At 42.3% G+C, this 19,752-nt stretch overlaps 2 protein-coding genes across 4 annotated transcripts in view; both read left to right on the plus strand.

The window, feature by feature from the left end:
• Nucleotides 1-1,066, plus strand: part of LOC306921264 (ferrochelatase, mitochondrial-like) — a gene marked incomplete at its 3' end in the record, with an annotated part of 6,753 nt that extends 5,687 nt beyond the window's left edge. The window contains exon 2 of the mRNA XM_079498373.1: nucleotides 1,018-1,066. Coding sequence (XP_079354499.1) covers nucleotides 1,018-1,066 — 49 coding nt within the window. The remainder of the gene's footprint in view (nucleotides 1-1,017) is intronic.
• Nucleotides 1,067-16,480: 15,414 nt separating this feature from the next.
• fam193a (family with sequence similarity 193 member A) overlaps nucleotides 16,481-19,752 on the plus strand; it is a 52,802-nt gene continuing 49,530 nt past the window's right edge. For all 3 annotated transcript variants that reach the window (XM_079498642.1, XM_079498643.1, XM_079498644.1), the window contains exon 1: nucleotides 16,481-16,940. In XM_079498642.1, coding sequence (XP_079354768.1) covers nucleotides 16,680-16,940 — 261 coding nt within the window. In that variant the 5' untranslated portion in view covers nucleotides 16,481-16,679. The remainder of the gene's footprint in view (nucleotides 16,941-19,752) is intronic.

The raw sequence follows: 19,752 nt of genomic DNA on the forward strand, positions 1-19,752 counted from the left end.
TTAACTGAAACAGTATAGCAGGTTAGGGGAAGGAAAGGGAGAACAGGAAGGGTAGGGGGGAGAGAGAGAGAGAGAGAGAGAGAGAGAGAGAGAGAGAGAGAGAGAGAGAGAGAGAGAGAGAGAGAGAGAGAGAGAGAGAGAGGACACAGTCTGGCATGTTAACATCTGTGTGTTGTCAAAACCACTTGTCTTACTTTAACACACACACACACACACACACACACACACACACACACACACACACATACACACACACACACACACACACACACACACACACACACACACACACACACACACACACACACACACACAGTACCGTACTACCACCATGTATGATGTACATGTCCCTGTCCCTGCATCATCAGTGACCCACTTGAAGCTAATTCATTCATACCATGCATGCTGAAGCTTCATTTATGCTCCATCATAGGACAGTGTGGCCAAGACGGCATTTCTACAACTTAAGCTCACATGTGCCGGGAGAAAAACTAAAACAGCCAATATACAAGCTCACAACTACGCGTTGTGAGCTTGGTTAAGCTTTGGTTAAAATAAGTGTTAAAAAGCTCTATATTGTGATAGTACTCATTGCTATAGAATGTTTGTTCAGTAACAGCAGTCTCCATATCTCTCATTTTATTAAACAGAAAATTCATTTTCAGGTCGGGATACCAATTTTATCCAATCAGAGAACTCCGTCAGGAACTCAGGATACAAGTGAAATTGTAAGTGATGACACAAAGAAATGAGCAGACAAAATTGGAACTGGAAAACTATAAAAAATAAGCTGATAAATGGCTACTTCTCCCGATTGGCTGACATTTTGGCACCTACCTGTTGGAGAGACAGGGAGACTCTGTTACTGAACAAACACTATGATTACTACATCAGAATAATTTAACCTTTTTAACAAAAAACGTTTTGTTTTAACCCAAAAATATCAGTTATACCCTACCTTTAACTCGCACAAACCTATTATCAATACCTCTTTCTCTGTCCTCTGATTCTGAACAGCCACAGTCTGCCAGTGGAAGCCAAAACACGTGACTGTGTTGCCATCTAGTGGAGAACTTATGAGACACCATTCATGTTGGCTAGTCTGTAGTTATGCACATAGCAAGTAGCTCATATATATATATATATATATATATATATATATATATATATACACACCCGTGTGAAGTGGCACTATAATATATTAATGTCTAACTCATGTTGATATGGTGATGTAATGGTGATGTAAAACAAACGGTGCCGACACAAACATTAAATGCTGTTAACAATAAAGAGACAATGGTGCTTTTAAAACAAACATTGAACTAAAAACAAATTAATTAAACCTGTATATAGGAGGGGCTAACACCCCTCAAAAATAGGGGGGGGGGACTTTAACTTATGGGTCAGTTTCGAATTGCAGTTTAGAGCCTATAGGGATTCACATTTCTTAATGGCCGTTGGTAGCGCATTCCACATTTTAGTGGCATATATAGGAGCGAAATTAATTTATCCCCTTGTTTGAGCCAAATTTGGGTTGCACGTGGTTTGTTGAACTTCCTCTGGTGTTGTGATTGTGGACTTTGTTGACATTAAGGAAGTATTTTGACAGGTACATGGGTATCTTAGTGGTGTAGCGAATCATTGCAAGTTGCTCAGGGCCTTTGAGGTGCTGTGGTACCATTAGGTACCATTAGGTGCATGCATATATAGTCGAAGAAACCTTGTATGAGGGCTCCTTTTATAGGGTCTTTAAGGTATTTCTGTTGACCAGTGAGGAGATCCTGTAGGAACCTTTTTCTTTGGTTGACTTTTTTTGAATTTGTGGCCATATTATCACAGGAGAGATTTTCTTGTGATAAATAATATTCTCACCCACTTTAACTAAGAAGCCGTCGGCCTTGCTGAGATTACTATTTGATCCAAAGAGAATGGATTCAGTTTTTCCCAGGTGTAATGATAGTTTATCAGCGAGCCAGGTGCAGATCAGGTCAGTTGATGTGTATAGAGTTAAAGTACTTAAACAGATTTTGGTGCTATATAAACACATTCCTGGAACCTCCTCAAGCACCCCTGGGGGTCCCTGGACCCCACTTGGTGAACCACTGCACACTAGATAACTTTTTCACACATCCAATGGAAAGTGATACGGCGTGCCATCCATATTTATGAAACACCACACAGTCTGCTTATATCAGTTTGTCACCACAGGCCCAGTAACTATACCATCATTTGATTCATCACAATCATTTACATTAGTGTTGGAGTCCACCTAAAGCGAGTATAGCTAAGTCAAGACCAAGTTCAAGGGGGGTCGAGTCCGAGTCGAGAGATTCGAGACCAAGACCGACGGGAGGTGAGACAGAGTCGAGATTTATTCATTTATTTTCTCATTTTATATGTACAAAAAACACTGTGAGAGCAGGCAGGCGTGTCCGCTACACTATAGCGCCAGACAGCTCTCTTATAGTGTTAATGTAAATGGGCTCCTCATAATATGGCTCTTCTTCTTCTTTCGTGTGTCATCATCAGATGTCCAGCTCAGTAGCGTGCAGCCACGCCCTCGTCTCAGGTCCCACATCAAATAGGCCGGCCTCCGAGGGTTTATACAGGGGACATCTGGTGATTATGTGGTCAGCGGTCTGCTCTGGCTCCCCACACTCGCATGCTGCTCCGTCCATCAGGCCCCACTTCGTCATGGATGTTTTGAAACGTCCGACCCCAGTTCGCAGGTGGTTCAGCAGGGTCCATTGCCGGCGTGGCAGTTCCTCTCCTTCAATGCCGCCTCCCGGGTCCTGGATGTAACGATGGATGCGTGTTGGCCCGGCTGACTCCCACTCCTGCTTCCAGGCTGCTTCCAGCCATGCCTCTGTAGACAGGTCCTCAGGGATGGACCTGAGCAGCTCTTGTGCCGCCTTGTTGTACGGGTGGCGGGACTTGAGTCTATTTAGAGGCAGTTCTGTTGTGGTGGTGTTGTGCAGGATATGCCAGTCATGTATTCAGGCTTTCCTTTTAAGGCTAGGGTAGCAGCCTCTCGTCGGAGGCCGGCCGGGGCAATTCCTGCTAGTACTGGCAGCCAGTTATGGTCCATAGAGCGTTGTTTATGACAACGTCAACCTTCCTGACACTCAGCTGTGGAGAAGACAAGGGCTTGTGTGGAGATTCGAAGCACCTTGGCAGATGCACCCCAGCTAGTACCGGCGAGACGTCGGATTAGTGAGACCCTAGATGACACTTTGGCCCTCACTTCTTCAAGATGTTGTTTGATGAAGACATCCAGTTCCCTTCTTGCTTCCCTGTTGTTGAGGTGGTAAGCTGCTGAGACTGTCTTGCCAATGTTGAGCTGTAGGCGCCACCTGCTCAGATAAGCTGCCAGGATGCTCATATCCTGGTTTAGGCCGGCTTCCATCGCCTCCCATGTTGGTCGTCGCATCATGATGGCCAGGTCGTCAGCGTAGCAATATTTCCGGGATGTTGTCTCCGGTAGATCGTGAATGTATATGTTGAACAACATTGGTGCGAGGACAGAGCCTTGCGGGACGCCATTCCTCAGCCTCCTGAGCCTGCTGCATTGTCTGTCACTGGTCTTTAGGGTGAAGCTGCGGTTCGTCAGCATTTCCATGATGAACTGATGATGAACATGATGAATAATATGGGTATAATACATTTATTTCATTACATTGTAGAGTGACTCGAGTGGACTCGGTGGGGGAGGAGTCCCTTGGTCCGAGACGGAGTCAAGTCAAATTAACGCAACAAAATTAATTAGCACCATTTTAGTTGATTCTGATGGTCTAAGTGATCTGTGTATACATTTACATTTATGTCAGGAAATAAACCCAAACTTTATTTTTCTCCTAATAGCAAATGCAAATTGAGGTCAAGTTTCTCTCTCTCAGAATATAATATAATAATTGAATATTAACAATCGATATGCAATTGAAAAGAGCACTTTGTGCACACACAGCTTTGTGCGAGGTTCGGTTGGCTAAGTCAGACATATGCTTGAGTATGTGCTGTTTACGCCTGTGCTTTATGGCCGTGATGACGCCTGCCTCAGTGTTTTCAACCAACACTGTTCTCAGGAAAAAAAACGTCCCATTTTTCCGTTTGGAAAGAATATAATAAGGCACATGTTGAGGTATTAGAGGTAATACTATAAAGGCGTGATTTGACGTAATTGTAGAAAAGTGCGACGTTGCGACATAACAGACATTGCTCTGTGACAGTGTGCGTTAAACGTGGCAGTGGCGTGCACAGACATTTAGAGGGGCAGGTGCTCAAGTTAAAAAAGGGCACCTTGTGCAGCGCGTGGAACCGGCCGGTTGCCTTAATCCATTTTGGGCGGGAACCCCTTTTGGTGTTAGCATTATGTTATGCTTTAGCTATTGAAAAATAGCAGATCTACAAGCTCATAGCGCGCCACCGAGTGGCGCGCTACGAGCTTGTAGGTCTGCTATTTATTTATTTTTTCTCCAAAAGGGCACATTGCCAAAAGGGCAGGGGGTGCTCTAGCACCCCCTAGTGTCTTATCTGTGCACGCCACTGAAACGTGGATTCATATTGCATTGAGATTAGGCCGTCGGCCGCCTCGCAGGCACCCCGCAGCCCTCTTTAACATTTGGGGCAAGAGGCTAATGTTCTGACTCTGAGCCTTAATTTATATATTGATTTTAAATGCACAACTCTAGTGCTCACTAGAACAGGCATATTGCATCCGGATCCTGGTTTTTAGACCACATACGAGTGGGCAATGTTTAGGCCACCTTTTCTGGGGTGAGCAGTGTGGCTCCTAAATAGGGCTGCTCAGTCATACAGGGGTCTGCCGAAATCAGCTGCCACTCAAATCCCAGCTGATAGCGATCATAAATAGCCCTGTATCGCTGACGTGCAGGGATCCAACTAGAGGCTCCCAGTTCATTCTAACCTGCCCCCGTCATCAGATATCCTGACCGCTGCCAGACTTTGTCCAATTCAGAATCCATTGCTGTTCTGGATCCACCAAGGTCAGAAGTAGAGACCTGTGCAGTGATATGTTTTAAGTGCCACTGGGGGTGCACAGTTCCCAGCCGCACTATCTTCACCATGAAGAGATGGAGCCTACCTCTTCACAGCTGCCGGAAACCCCAGTCTGTCGTGGCCCGCCTACGTGTGCTTCCATCACGGTGCTTTTCTCTCAGGGTGTGCTCCCCTAGACTTTGTCTTCCTGGACTTACCCGCAAACGCAAGGCAACGGGTCGATCCCCTGGCCTATACCTTTTAGCCTGGAGTCGCAGGACTCCAGTTACCGCGTGCTGCCACGAGGAGGCAAGGGAGGGGTCTTGGTGAAGGAGAGGCTATGTACTGACCTTGGAATACTTACACACTCGGCTTCCTTTACCCAGCTGGGTCGGCCAGCGGCAGGAACTAAGGGAGGGGGGTCACATGCATCCCCTACATGCAACGTCTCTCTAGCATGCTGCACTAGACGCATCACTACACCCTGCGAGCTAAGCCCGCGAACACACACACACACACACACACACACACACACACACACACACACACACACACACACACACACACACACTCAATTTGAAAGTGATATTATGTGTGTACATTATCAATATTGAATATTCAATGTTTGAGAGAGACACTTCACCTCAATTTGCATTTGCACTTGCACACGCACGCACGCGCGCAGTTTGAATTACGTTTTTCTCACCCCAGTGAGTGACCAATCAGAGCCCACTATTCAAAGTGAGACGTCATTGCTGTGATATTGGAATCTACTTGTGTCCCTTAATCTTCCACACCAAAGTTACAGACTAATATCTACGCAATATCTCTATGAATACATAACAAGTCAGCTATGGGGCGCCCGCTGGTCAAGTGGTCCAGGCGCATGCCACATATAGGCTTTGGCCTGACAGCGTGTCACGTGTTTGAGTCCCGTTCATGACAACCTTTGCTGTGTGTCTCTCCCCTTCTCTCTCTCCCTCTTTCCTGTCTATCTACACTTGATACTATCAATAAAGGCAGAAAGCCAAAAACAAAAAAACAAGTCAGCTATGAGGGAGGGAAAAATGTATGATTTTCTTTTTGGGGGGGGGGGGGGGGGGGGTTGATTTATATCGCGGGTCAAATTTGATCCACTAACACCAAAAGTGTTAACAGGATTGTAACACAATGCAAAGGTTAAGGCCGAGACGAGACCTAGACGAGACCGAGTAAATGAAAATATGGACTCGAGACCGGAATCGGAATTGACAGACTACAACACTAAATCTTATTTTATGTTTGTCTCCACCAGGCCGAAGGCATGGGGAGAGAGTATGTTTTGCACTCCGTCCGTCCGTGTGTCCGTCCGTCGGTTACCAGGTCATCTCCGGCACAGTTAACCCGGTCGATGCCAAACTTTGCACACACACTCCCTAGATGCCAACGATGAACCTCTGCCCCAGATTTTCCAGAACTGCCTGTTATAACGCCACAACCTGACCTTATTATTATTATTATTATTATTACTACATTTATTATTATTATTATTATTATTTTCTCCACCTGCACGTAATGCTGCTGCCAGCTGCATTGTGCAGTATGTGACGATAAACACATTTCCTTCTGTGTCTCTGTCTTTCTCATCAAGCTCCCTGTTAAGGTGCTATGTGGTTTATTGGTGGTTATACTGTAAGTGCCTAAAAAACCTCACAACTTGGTTTTGTCTATGCTGTAGTCACGTATACAGTATGAGAAACAGGAACCTACTGGTCGCAGTTCACTCAGTTACAATGACAGAAAACACCAAAATGCAACTGTAGACTGAGGTTTGTATGACGTGCGTTTGTACGTGAGGTACAAACGCACGTAGGCTACAAACGTCTGTGTAAGTATATGTGCACCATGGAAATGTGGTTTGTGGTCTGGCTACATTGACATATAAGAAGACCCTCACACTGACTGATTTCATCACTGATCACTGATCAGTGACACCTCAACAACATCTCACATTACAATCTGGTGAGTTGATCTGCTTAACAATTATTGGCAGCTTGTCATACATGCATTGTTTTTTATCTAATTTTGCATCAATCAGTTTTTGTGTTACAAACATAAGGATGTATGTTCCTTGCTGCATGTGGAGATGAAGAAGATGATGCTGACCATTGTGTTGCTGGGTTTCTTCTCTTTCTGGATGCTGCCTGCAGACTCTAGATTGGTGAGTAGCACATTGTGGCGTTGACGTTGCCGCCTCGCCATTGAAATCATCTGTCTTCTCAACTGCACAATCAACGGCATTGTGAAGTCAGAAATGTATTATTGTCCTAAACCATTCAAAGTTTTAGAGTACAGCAGTATTTTGGAATCAATTATTTGACAAACCAGCCAGTGTAAGTATTTTAAACGTATAGGGTAAGTGATTTTATTTGGTTAAAATAACATTCTGATAAATTAGACTCTAAAGTAATGAATACTATCAGAATGTTATTTGAACAACACTCTAAAGTTTAGTGTTTGTTCAGTAACAGCAGTCTCCATGTCTCTCCAGCTCTTTATTAAACGGAAAATGCATTTCAATGCAATAAAATAAATAAAATAAATAAAATAAATAAAATAAATAAAATAAATAAAATAAATAAAATAAATAAAATAAAATAAATAAAATAAATAAAATAAATAAAATAAATAAAATAAATAAAATAAATAAAATAAATAAAATAAATAAAATAAATAAATAAAATAAAATAAAATAAAATAAAATAAAATAAAATAAAATAAAATAAAATAAAATAAAATAAAATAAAATAAAATAAAATAAAATAAAATAAAATGAAATGAAATGAAATGAAATGAAATGAAATGAAATAAATGAAATCATAAGTGGTGCATGTCTCCTATAGGCTATATAGCCTACATGGGTCCCTACAGTTTAATGATTGATATTCTGCGAACAAATGGATCCTACAGCTCTGAACGGATACATTTTGGTTCCATTTGTAGTCTTGAAATAGAAAGTTTCAGTATCTCTTTACTAGGCCATTTGGTTACCCAAATGATCATCAATCATAGATTTAAGAACTAAAGTAAATTGTTGCACAAGAGGGTCAAGCATGGTGCTAACATGAGACAGTTTCAGATAGTGTTTATTAATAAACATTTATGTATTTTCTTCCACTCCATCCAGATCCCCCTGAGGTTTAATCCATCACACCCCCAACGCGTTGCCTTAACAATTGCTGAAGATGCTGTGGATGACATGTATGATGTCTGTGCCAAAACTATGAATGACACCGTCTACAAGACATACCTGGATAAGGAGAAGAAGGAGTTCAGATATGCATGGGTTAATAAAGAAGTAGATGATTGTGTATCAAAAGGATTGGTTTATCTGAATAGGCAGGACAGACAGGGAAGACGGGCAGGAATTGATCGGAGCCACATTGAAGCAATCTGTGTTTATACGGCTCACACTAATTCAAATAACGGCAAATCCAAGTTTTATGCCGAGTTCAACGCAGCTGTCCGGGTTAACAGAAAAATGTATACCACCACCTCTTTTAAGTTCCACTCCTTGCATTTCCTGTTGACCAGGGCAATACAGATCCTTAAAAGCAGTCAAGCACAGTGTCACAATACTTATCGAAGAACCAGCGATGTCTTTACCGGTAAACAAAACCAAACAATCAGATTTGGTCAGTTTACTTCCAGCTCTAAAAGCCCCAATATAGATCCTACATTTGGGACACAGACTTGCTTTAAAATTAAAACCTGTTACGGTGCAGACCTGAAGGAGTACCCTGTATTCCCTGAGAAAGAGGTGCTCATTCCTCCCTATGAGGTGTTCAAGATAAGGTCAATCAAAAAGAAGGGTATCATGAAAGATTGTTTGGCAGAAATTGAATTGGATAGTGTTGGGTATTTCAGCAATCTGAACTGCAACGCTGTAGGCGGTAGAGCCATAACCTAAGTCTCAAATGGAGTAAATGGTATGGTATTTAAAGGGATTTAAATACTCTCGTTAAATATGTTAATGATGAATTGTTGGATGTTTTCAAATGGTTTCAATTGAATAAGCTTACTCTCAATATAAAAAAATGCAACTTCATGATTTTTAGCAATATTAACAAAACATTTCCCAAAGAAAAACCTAAAATTGTAATCAATGGCTCTGAAATTTACCAGGTTCCACATACTAAATTCTTGGGTGTCATTATAGACGAACATTTAAATTGGAAACAACATATTGATACTGTATGTTTGAAGTCTATGAAGATGCTTGGTATATTGAGAAAAATCTGCCCTTTTGTTCTTCCTTCATGTCACTTAACACTCTATTATAGCTTAATTTTCCCTCATATTAATTACTGTAATATTGTCTGGGCTGCTACATATTCAACACATCTCTCTAAATTACTGATCATTCAAAAAAGGTTTCTGAGAATGATTTCACATTCAAATCGGTATGAGCCGTCTGCCTCGATCTTTATCAAATATTCACTATTACCCATTGACAAAGTAAACGTTTTTCAGACCTGCTTATTTATGTTTAAATTCAAAAAATGCATACAAGACATTCCCTCTTCTTTTCACAATTTTTTCCGTGTTACTTCAGACATTCCCTCCTACCCCACAAGGCAAAGAGATGATTTTGAATTACCTTTTTGTCGCACTTCCAAACATCAATCTTTCATCAAATTTAGAGGCCCTCATCTCTGGAATTCCCTAGATGCTTCACTTAAATCCTCATTATCCTTGTCAATATTCAAAAAACATCTAAAGAAATATCTTATTTCTTCCTCTCTGTAGATTACATGATTTACTTTGATGTGTTATATTTTCTGTTTGTTGTTTGTATCGTTTATTTCCCTTTTTTGTGCAGTCTGTGTTTTTTATTTCTTTATTGCACATATGCCCCCCTTTGCCAAACTTGTAGACTTTTGTATTGTTCTTAATTGAACTTTTAATCTGTTTTAAATCAATGACCTCATACAGGAAAGGATTCCAAATAAGCCAGCTGGCTTCTTCCTTTCCTTGCATTGTATTTTTGTTTTTTGATATGTATTTTCTATTTTTTGTACTACATGCTAAAAAATAAACCTAAAAGTATGGTATAGAGCCAGACATATAACACACTCATCCTGTTGACTAGAAGAACCCACCTAAAACGGGACTCAACACCCACAATACCCTTTTGGTATATAGACCAAAGTTATTGTAGTATTTAGGATGCATTATTGTCTCCACCAGGCCGAAGGCATGGGGAGAGAGTATGTTTTGCACTCCGTCCGTGTGTGTGTGTGTGTGTGTGTCCGTCCGTCCGTCCGTCCTTCCTTCCGTCCGTCCGTTACCAGCTAATCTCCGGCACCGTTACCCCGGTCGATGCCAAACTTTGCACACACACTCCCTGGATGCCAACGATGAACCTCTGCCCCGCATTTTCCAGAACGGCCTGTTATAGCGCCACCATGAGGCAGCTTTTCACATTTTTTACCTAAAACTGCACCGATCTGCGTGAAACGTTCCATGCACACTCCCTAGAGGCCAAGGACAAACCTTTGACCTCCATTTTCCGCATCTGCCTTTTATAGCGCCACCAGGAGGCCGACTTTTGTAAAACACATTTTTTTATATTACTCCTCCAGATTCTGTCCAAAAATCTCACAAATCGTTACACAGTATCTCTATGGTCATGTGCTCAAGTCGGATCTGTCCGATATTTCATATTCCATCCTAATTGGCTATAATTGGCTTTCACAGTTTGCAAGATTTCCCCGTTTTGAACAAAAGCCTCAAATCATGAACGCAGCATGCAATTTATGTGAAATCTTTCACACATTTTCTTACTAGGCTGAGGAATATATCCCACCCTTTTCACATTGGCCTGTTATAGCGCCACCAACAGGTTGATTTTTGCAAAACACATTTTTGGAACAAAATGCCTCAAATCATCCAATTGCCATCAAAGGCAAACATGTTTATATTACTCCTAAACATTTTGCCAAACATCTCACACAGTCCTATCCTCCTGGTGGAGACCTGTGCCCAGAAGGGGACTTTTTCTAGTTGTCACTCTTATGCAAAGCTACTGTTATAGCATCTGCTTGTGTTGTTTCTGTTTATTGTCGTAGCAGTTGTAGCATTGAATACAATTTAAAATAAAACAAAATCAAATAAATGTGCTGCATAAACATATTTCAGGGTCTAAATGCTTAGTCCTTGTGCACATGGTTGTGTCTGTATTTCTTGTTCTATCAGTAAATTGATCACATGGCATGAATTAGCAATTCGTGGCCACAATACTTTGATTCAAGAGGTTTTATTTGTTCAGTGATCAGTTTACTGTGAAATGTTGTTATGACATCACACAGACAGTATAGGCCTATTGCATAATGTAAATTTCCTATTCTACCCTGGATTTTATCCGATTTCCTGTGCAAGTGCTGACATTTTTACCATTGGAATAAATTGAATCTTGACCATCAGGTCAAAATTCGTACCAGGTCATGTGTCTAGGTGAGAAATGAGATGATGATAACCTTTGACACTATAAATGTGTCAATGGAAGAGCAGGAGACAAAATACAACCACCCCAATTGTATAAATTATATTGTAGCTATTAACCTATACTCTACTACGATAGGCCTACAGATTTGATAACAGGTTCAAAAGAAGAAAAAGGTAAATTTTCATTTACATGCCAGATTACTCCTCAGATTACCATCTTTATATTCCATCTGTGTTCATTTGACTTTTCTAGCGCAAACATCTGACTCAAAGTCAAACACTCAGGAAGGACCCATACCTGAGAACGCGCCCACGGTCGGTAGCGTGGCATTGGTCCGACCTCCCGCTAGTCCGACCATTACTAACACTACCCCAAATCCAAACCTAACCCTAACCTCACAGGAAGCCACGGGTGATTTGTAACCCGCAGCACGGGTGATTTGTAACCGCAGTACAGGTCAGATTAACGGGAGGTCTGATTTAAGGGTAGTCCACCGCGGCGCCTATAAGAACACAGTTCTTATATTACACGCAATCTAAGATTCCTCTATGGGATGTCAAGATAAAAAATAACACTGTTACCCAGGGGCATAGCACCCTCTAGTTCAGTGATGTCAGACTTCTGTGCTCTATTGCAGCTCCGTAGATGAAACCACCACTGTATAAACCAGCGACTACATCATCTTCTGTGTGCAGATGGCTATTCCTACGAAGACAATTAAGATCTATCCCAATAACAAACTGTATGTGACCAGAGACATTAAAAACGAGATTAACAACAGGAAAGCTGCGTTTAAGAACAAGGACTTGGCCAAACGTAAGAGTTTGGACAATAACCTAAAGAAGAAAATTAGGGAGGCGAAACAGGCTCATAGGCAGCGTTTAGAGGATTCATTTCAAGCAAATAACCCTAAAAGACTCTGGGACACTATGAAAAGTATGACCGGTATGTCTCCTTCCAATAAGCCAATTGTGACGGACAACGAACTGGTGTTTGCAAATTATTTAAACAGCTTTTTCTCTCGCTTTGAGTCTGCAAACGATGGTCTAGATAAAGGTGAAGATTTAATTGATACGTTGGTGCAGTCTAGTGGGGATAGAATCACTGTCAGTGAGGAGGAAACCAGGCGCATATTTCAGCGTTTAAACGCAAAAAAAGCCCCTGGTCCTGACCTAATAAGCCCCCTTATTCTGAGGGATTTTGCCACAGAATTGGCCCCTGCCTGGCAGCCCATTTTTCAACATATTGTTGACAATCCACATACCATACCGCAGGCTTGGTTGACTGCTCACATAAAACCACTGCCAAAAAAGCCAAACCCTAAAGAACACAATGATTATAGACCAATAGCACTCACATCTGTTATCATGAAAGCTCTGGAAAAAAATATGGTTCATCATCTCAACAATGCCATATTTAACTCACAGGATCCATTTCAATTTGCTTACAAGCAGGGTCGAAGTACAGAGGATGCAGTTGTCACACTGGTTCACTTAATCTCCAAACATCTTGACAAACCAAAATCCTATGCTAGAGGACTTTTCCTAGATTTTTCTTCTGCTTTCAACACAATACAGCCGGACTTGCTCCTCACTAAAATGGTTCAGTTACACATTAATCCTTTTGTTATTCAGTTTTATCTTAAATTCCTCACTGACAGAATTCAGTATGTAAAGGTAAACAAGACACTCTCCTCTCCCATCAGGACCAGAGTTGGTGCACCCCAAGGTTGCATTAGCTCACCTGTACTGTTCACTCTTTACACGGCAGACTGTAACACCTGCGAGTCAAATCAGTTTATTCTGAAATATTCAGATGATTCTACGCTAATAGCTCTGATGACTGACAGTGATGACCCGAAACAGTACCAGTGTAGCGTTGACCGGCTTGTAGAATGGTGTGACAAAAATAATCTGATTATCAACACTAAGAAAACTGAGGAAATTATATTTGGTCCTGCTCCCGGTGATAAGACACCACCGGTGACAATCCATGGTTCAGCTATTGAACAAGTCCCATCTTACAAATATCTGGGGGTGATGATAGACGCCACCTTATCATGGTCATCCCATATTGATTATATTTGTAAGAGGATACAGCAGCGTATGTACTCCCTACGCCGATTTAGATCGTTTGGTGCTAGCAGTCAGATCTTGTCTCTTTTCTATACGTCTGTTGTTCAAACTGTGATGTTGTACTGTAGCACGGCCTGGTTTAACAGCCTATCAATGGTATATAAGAACAAACTGTATAGCCAAATTAAGATCTGCACTAAAATTGTTGGTAGGCCAGTTGAGGTTGTGTTACGTTCCTTTAAAGAAGCCCAGATCAATAGCATGCTTAGACTGGCGAAGAGCATCTCCTCTGACCCCTTACATGTTTTAAATGTTGAATATCAACTGTTGCCCTCCATGAGGCGGTTTAGAGTCCCAAAATATAAGAAAAACTTTTGTACACCAGTCTGTTCTGCCTTTAAACCAAAATTGGTAAACCAAGAGGATATGTTCTATTGTTCTTGTTCCTGTCTGCTTCTGTGATTTGTGTCCTGTAATGTACCTTGTGTATTGTATTGTGTATGTCCTGTCCATATCTTGAACGGTGACGTCATGGACGCAAAGCAAATTTCAGTGAAAGCTGACAATAAAGTTGTATCGTATCGTATCGTATTCACACCAAACTAGGCCAAACTAGGGTTTTCATGATTCTGAAACCATTCCAAGCATTCGTTTTGGACGAAAAACACTCCTTGGGCTAAATTCGGCCATAGCCACTTGCCCAAAGGTGCTGACCTTATCACATTTGTGAGTGTTTTTCGTGCAAAACTAATGCTCGGAATGGATTCAGAATCATGAAAGCCCCCTAGTTTGACATGTCACATGCGACATAAATGAAATTTAGACATTATGGGTTTTTCCATGGGTTTTTTCCATGGTTTTTTTTCCATGGGTCTTTCCATGGGTTTTTTTCCATGGGTTTTTCCCATGGGTTTTTCCATGGGTTTTTTCCATGGGTTTTTCCCATGGGTTTTTTTCCATGGGTTTTTCCCATGGGTTTTTTTCCATTGGTTTTTCCATGGTTTTTTCCATTGGTTTTTCCATGGGTTTTTTCCATGGGTTTTTTCCATGGGTTTTCACTATCGCCTTTTCACTATCGCCTTTTTCACCATCACCTTTTTCACCATCGCCTTTTTCACCATCGACTTTTTCAATATCGCCTTTTCCATGGCGATAGTGGAAAAGGCGATGGTGAAATGGCCTTTTTCACCATCGCCTTTTCCACTATCGCCTTTTTCACCATCGCCTTTTTCACCATCGCCTTTTCCACTATCGCCTTTTCCACTATCGCCTTTTCCACTATCGCCTTTTTCACCATCGCCTTTTCCACTATCGCCTTTTCCACCATCGCCTTTTTCACCATCGCCTTTTCCACCATCGCCTTTTCCACCATCGCCTTTTTCACCATCGCCTTTTTCACCATCGCCTTTTTCACTATGGCCTTGCCATGGCGATAGTGGAAAAGGCGATGGTGAAATGGCCTTTTCCACCATCGCCTTTTTCACCATCGCCTTTTTCACCATCGCCTTTTTCACTATCGCCTTTTCCATGGCGATAGTGGAAAAGGCGATGGTGAAATGGCCCTTTTCACCATCGCCTTTTCCACTATCGCCTTTTTCACCATAGCCTTTTTCACCATCGCCTTTTCCACTATCGCCTTTTCCACTATCGCCTTTTCCACTATCGCCTTTTTCACCATCGCCTTTTTCACCATCGCCTTTTCCACTATCGCCTTTTTCACCATCGTCTATAGTCTAGACTATAGTCTAAAGTCTAGACTATAGACTATATACTATAGACTATAGTCTAGACTATAGACTAGACTATAGACTAGACTATAGTCTATAGTCTAGACTATAGACTATAGACTAGAGTCTAGACTATAGTCTATATTAGTCTAGTCTATAGACTATAGACTAGTCTAGACTATAGTCTATAATAGTCTAGTCTATAGTCTATAGTCTAGACTATAGTCTATAATAGTCTAGTCTATAGTCTAGTCTATATTCTATACTATAGACTATAGTCTAGACTATAGTCCATGGACTATAGTCAAACACAGTGCTTTAGAACACAAGGGGCCCATGGTCATTTTTCAAGGGGGCATCACGAAAAATCCTGCCTAGGGCACCAAATTGCTGCGTCCACGGGGGTGAGTCTTAACCGTCCACAGGTGAGTCTTAACCGTCCACAGGTGAGTCTTAACCGGCCACGGGTGAGTCTTAACCGGCCATTTATGTTTACTATTGGTATACATCGGACTAACGTATGCCCCCCGGACACATTGCTGTCTGCCTTCATTCAAAATGAATACGGTTTGTGTGTGTGTGTGTGTGGCACTGTGGCTCACTCTGACACACAATATTCACGGAAAAAGAACAACAAAGATGCGTGGCGTTAGACGTGTCTCACGTGAGAACAGGTGCGTGAGCCTTAGACTATAGTATTAAGGCAGGACCCAGACAAAAATGCACATTATTTGTCATATAAGTACCTGAAACATACCCTGAATGTTTCTACAAAAAAGATAAGATAAGATAAGTATACTCAAGTACTGTACTACAATTTTGAGGTAGGCCTACTTTTACTTTACTTGAGACTATAGTCATACTTCCATTTTTAAATATTGTTACACTTCTTATCCCCTACATGCAGGGATAATATTGTTATATTTGTTGCTAGGCCTACTTACTTTTAGTTTTGTACCAATCATGCATAAACCAATTATGCCCAATTATCTTCTTATGCCCAATTTTCTTCTTCTAGCTGATTTACAACATCACGTGTCGCGGCTGTCGCCTTATATTATTAATTGATATTAAAAATAAAATGTACTGTATTTTACTTTTGGGCGTTTCTAGCGCCACAAAACTTCATTTCCCACAATCCCCGGGAGGGGAGGGGGCCGCACTTGCGCTGCAACGCAAGCGCTCGAGCCCGAAGAGTCCAGTCAGAGCCGGCCATATTGGAATCTATCAAGTCGGGCTTGCACTTTAGTAGCGACTGTCTGTCGTTGTTTAGAGTCTAATAAAACCGCTATCCTCCGACTACGCGCGAGGATTCCGGCCAGACATTCCAGCCGAGACCCTGCCAACACCAGGCGGCGAGTTGTCTCCGTTGTTTTCGTTGGAGAAAACAAAAAGATGAGTCCGACCGACGCTAAGCGAGGAGCTAAGCGCAGGAAGAACAAGCGGGGCGGTGGCACCAGCGGCAGCAGCAGCGGCAGTGTGTCCGCTGTGTGCAGCACCGGCGCCGGCAAGGCCGGCGTCGGCGCCTCGGCCCTGCTGGTGGGGGGATCCGCAACGCCCGGTGCGTCCTCCTCCTCCGCAGTGAGCTTCCTGCCGCCGGCGGTCACCGCCGGGGGGAACGGGAGTGTGGGATCCCTCATGGGCCTTAACGGAGAGGTAAGAGCCCGGTGTGTGCGGGGCCGGTTGCGGTGCCACTACTGTGTGTGGTGTGTGTGCGGGGCTTTGCAACACCCCGCACACAACGGCATGATAACAACACACACACACACACTGATGCAGCCAAGCGGGCCTTGGGCTGAGGATACGACACGGAAACATTGGCAAGGATGAGACGGTGACGTCACACCACACCCGGTAGTGTGTGTAGGCCTAATGCCCGACTATAACTATGAATGTTATCAAGCGAATGGGGTAATTGAACGAAGTTACTTACAACACTTATTATTACTGTAATAAGTATTATGAATTATTATTAGTAAGCAACCGTACGGGTCTTCCGATACATGACGCTTAGTTGTGACATCACTATTACATCCTTGGTTGATATGCCAACAGCTGAGGTGGGATAGAGGCTAGAGCAGCCAGGGAGACGGCTAGCTAAACCACCAAGATACTGGTTTATGTAGCAGTAGTAGTTGATTAATTCTACTTTAATGACTAGTATATTAACCTGCTAGTTACTATGCAGTTACACCACGCTGGCTTTTGTCTAATCCCGTGGCTGTCGAGTTTATCCCTGGCCTAAAACGTTATGACTGCAGTCTTTAGCGACTGCAGCTAGCTGAAACCCAACACAACTTTACATTGTTCAGACGTTTACTTGTGTTTTTAATTAAACGAGCCAACGCCTTCGACATCATATGCGTCCCTTAATGGCCATTTAACCTTGTTATGATGTTCTGAATCAACGTCTGGTTCTGTAGAACCGGCCTACAGCCTGATAATGCTTGCACAGGGCAGGGGAAAAATACACAAAGCTAGCTTGTTGGCTACTAGTTAGTTGACGTTAATTCAGGCCTTTGCTTGTTTGGATCGTGTTCACCATGAACCACTATGAACGGTCCAGTGTTTATAATAAACCTCAGGAACTCATCAAAGCTGTGTCATGTATTAGCCCAATCCGTGATTGTTAGTATATTTGTATAAATCATATTGGGGTTTAACAATTCACACACAGTGTAAGTTCTTAGAGTTAGATTTTTGGATGGAACATAATAACCAATTTGCAAGTTTCTTACCCTCATCTTAAATACAAAAATCCTGGTCTGTTTTACGCCAATGTTTACAAACATTAGCACAACTGGCTGACTGCAGTGCTGAGGTATTTTAGACCAAGCTGATAATCAAACCCAGAAAGCATTCCTGAACTATGTCTGTCTTCAAGAGCAAGGCAGCTCTTATCCCAAACAATGACACAGAGCCATTTCAACCTCCCAAAAAGAGCTTGGTAATTGCACATCTGTAGCATGTGGAACAAGATACATGACTTAAATAAGCTGGTGTTGGCTAATTACATTCATATTGAGTTAGTTAGGGTCGTCACGATACACTCATGATTTAACAATATGATACACAATATTTGCCTCAAAATAACGATACGATGCAATATTATCAACATTTCCCATCTTCCATTTGTTGTGGCTGAGTTAATAATAATTTTCATACATGTTATAAAGCACTCTTCAAAAACAAAGTTACAAAGAAATACACAAAAGTAGCATGAAAGCATACCCTCAAGCTCAAAACGTGTCACTATCTGCTATTTTGGAATTTGAATTCTGAAAAGTAACAGTTTTGGTTTCCACCTGACAGCGACGACATGATCACATCGATACTGCATTTAAGTATAAATCCCACTAGGCGTCTCTGTTCTTCTGTCTCTGACAGAGCTCCTCTGAGGCTCTGTTCTGTCTCTGACAGAGCTCCTCTGAGGCTCTGTTCTGTCTCTGACAGAGCTCCTCTGAGGCTCTGTTCTGTCTCTGACAGAGCTCCTCTGAGGCTCTGTTCTGTCTCTGACAGAGCTCCTCTGAGGCTCTGTTCTGTCTCTGACAGAGCTCCTCTGAGGCTCTGTTCTGTCTCTGACAGAGCTCCTCTGAGACTCTGTTCTGTCTCTGACAGAGCTCCTCTGAGACTCTGTTCTGTCTCTGACAGAGCTCCTCTGACAGTACGTTTTAACAGCGGGCGACAGTCAGACGAATTTTCTGGAAGTGCATTATTTGTCTATGGGACCCAGCGACTACCGGCGATAACAAGCGAACCGGCAATCGCCCGAAAATATACAAATAATTCATCTTTTTGGGCGATGACGGGCGTTTGGTGATCTGTCGGCCGATGCTCGCCTGCTGTTAAAACGTACTGTTAGGCTCTGTTCTGTCTCTGACAGAGCTCCTCTGAGGCTCTGTTCTGTATCTGACAGAGCTCCTCTGAGCTGCTCTGATGTTGTCATCTCAACTTTACCAACCAAGTTCAACCTTGCTTTGTTATCAACACAGCAGCACAGAGCTAAGAATAATAATAGCAGAGAACGTCGCTTGTAAAATCCTTACATAATTAGTTGTAGGCCTATTTGATCATGCAAATTACAACATATTATTGCCTTGATGGTACATAACGTTATTAATTGGCGTCAACAAGCATCAGCAGTGGACATTTTTATGACAACCTTTTGATGCTTTTGTCTTTCATATCTGTGTCTTATGTATGTAATGCTATATATTAAATGTAATGTTTACTGAAGATATCAAATATAGCCTACTTACGCTGCAGCTGAGGTACACACCACGTGTGTGTGTGTGTGTGTGTGTGTGTGTGTGTGTGTGTGTGTGTGTGTGTGTGTGTGTGTGTGTGTGTGTGTGTGTGTGTGTGTGTGTGTGTGTGTGTGTGTGTGTGTGTGTGTGTGTGTGTGTGTGTGTGTGTGTGTGTGTGTGTGTGTGTGTGTGTGTGTGTGTGTGTGTGTGTGTGTGTGTGT

The sequence above is a fragment of the Electrona antarctica genome, assembly GCF_951216825.1.
Source record: "Electrona antarctica genome assembly, chromosome: 4".
In the NCBI taxonomy this organism is placed as follows: domain Eukaryota; kingdom Metazoa; phylum Chordata; class Actinopteri; order Myctophiformes; family Myctophidae; genus Electrona; species Electrona antarctica.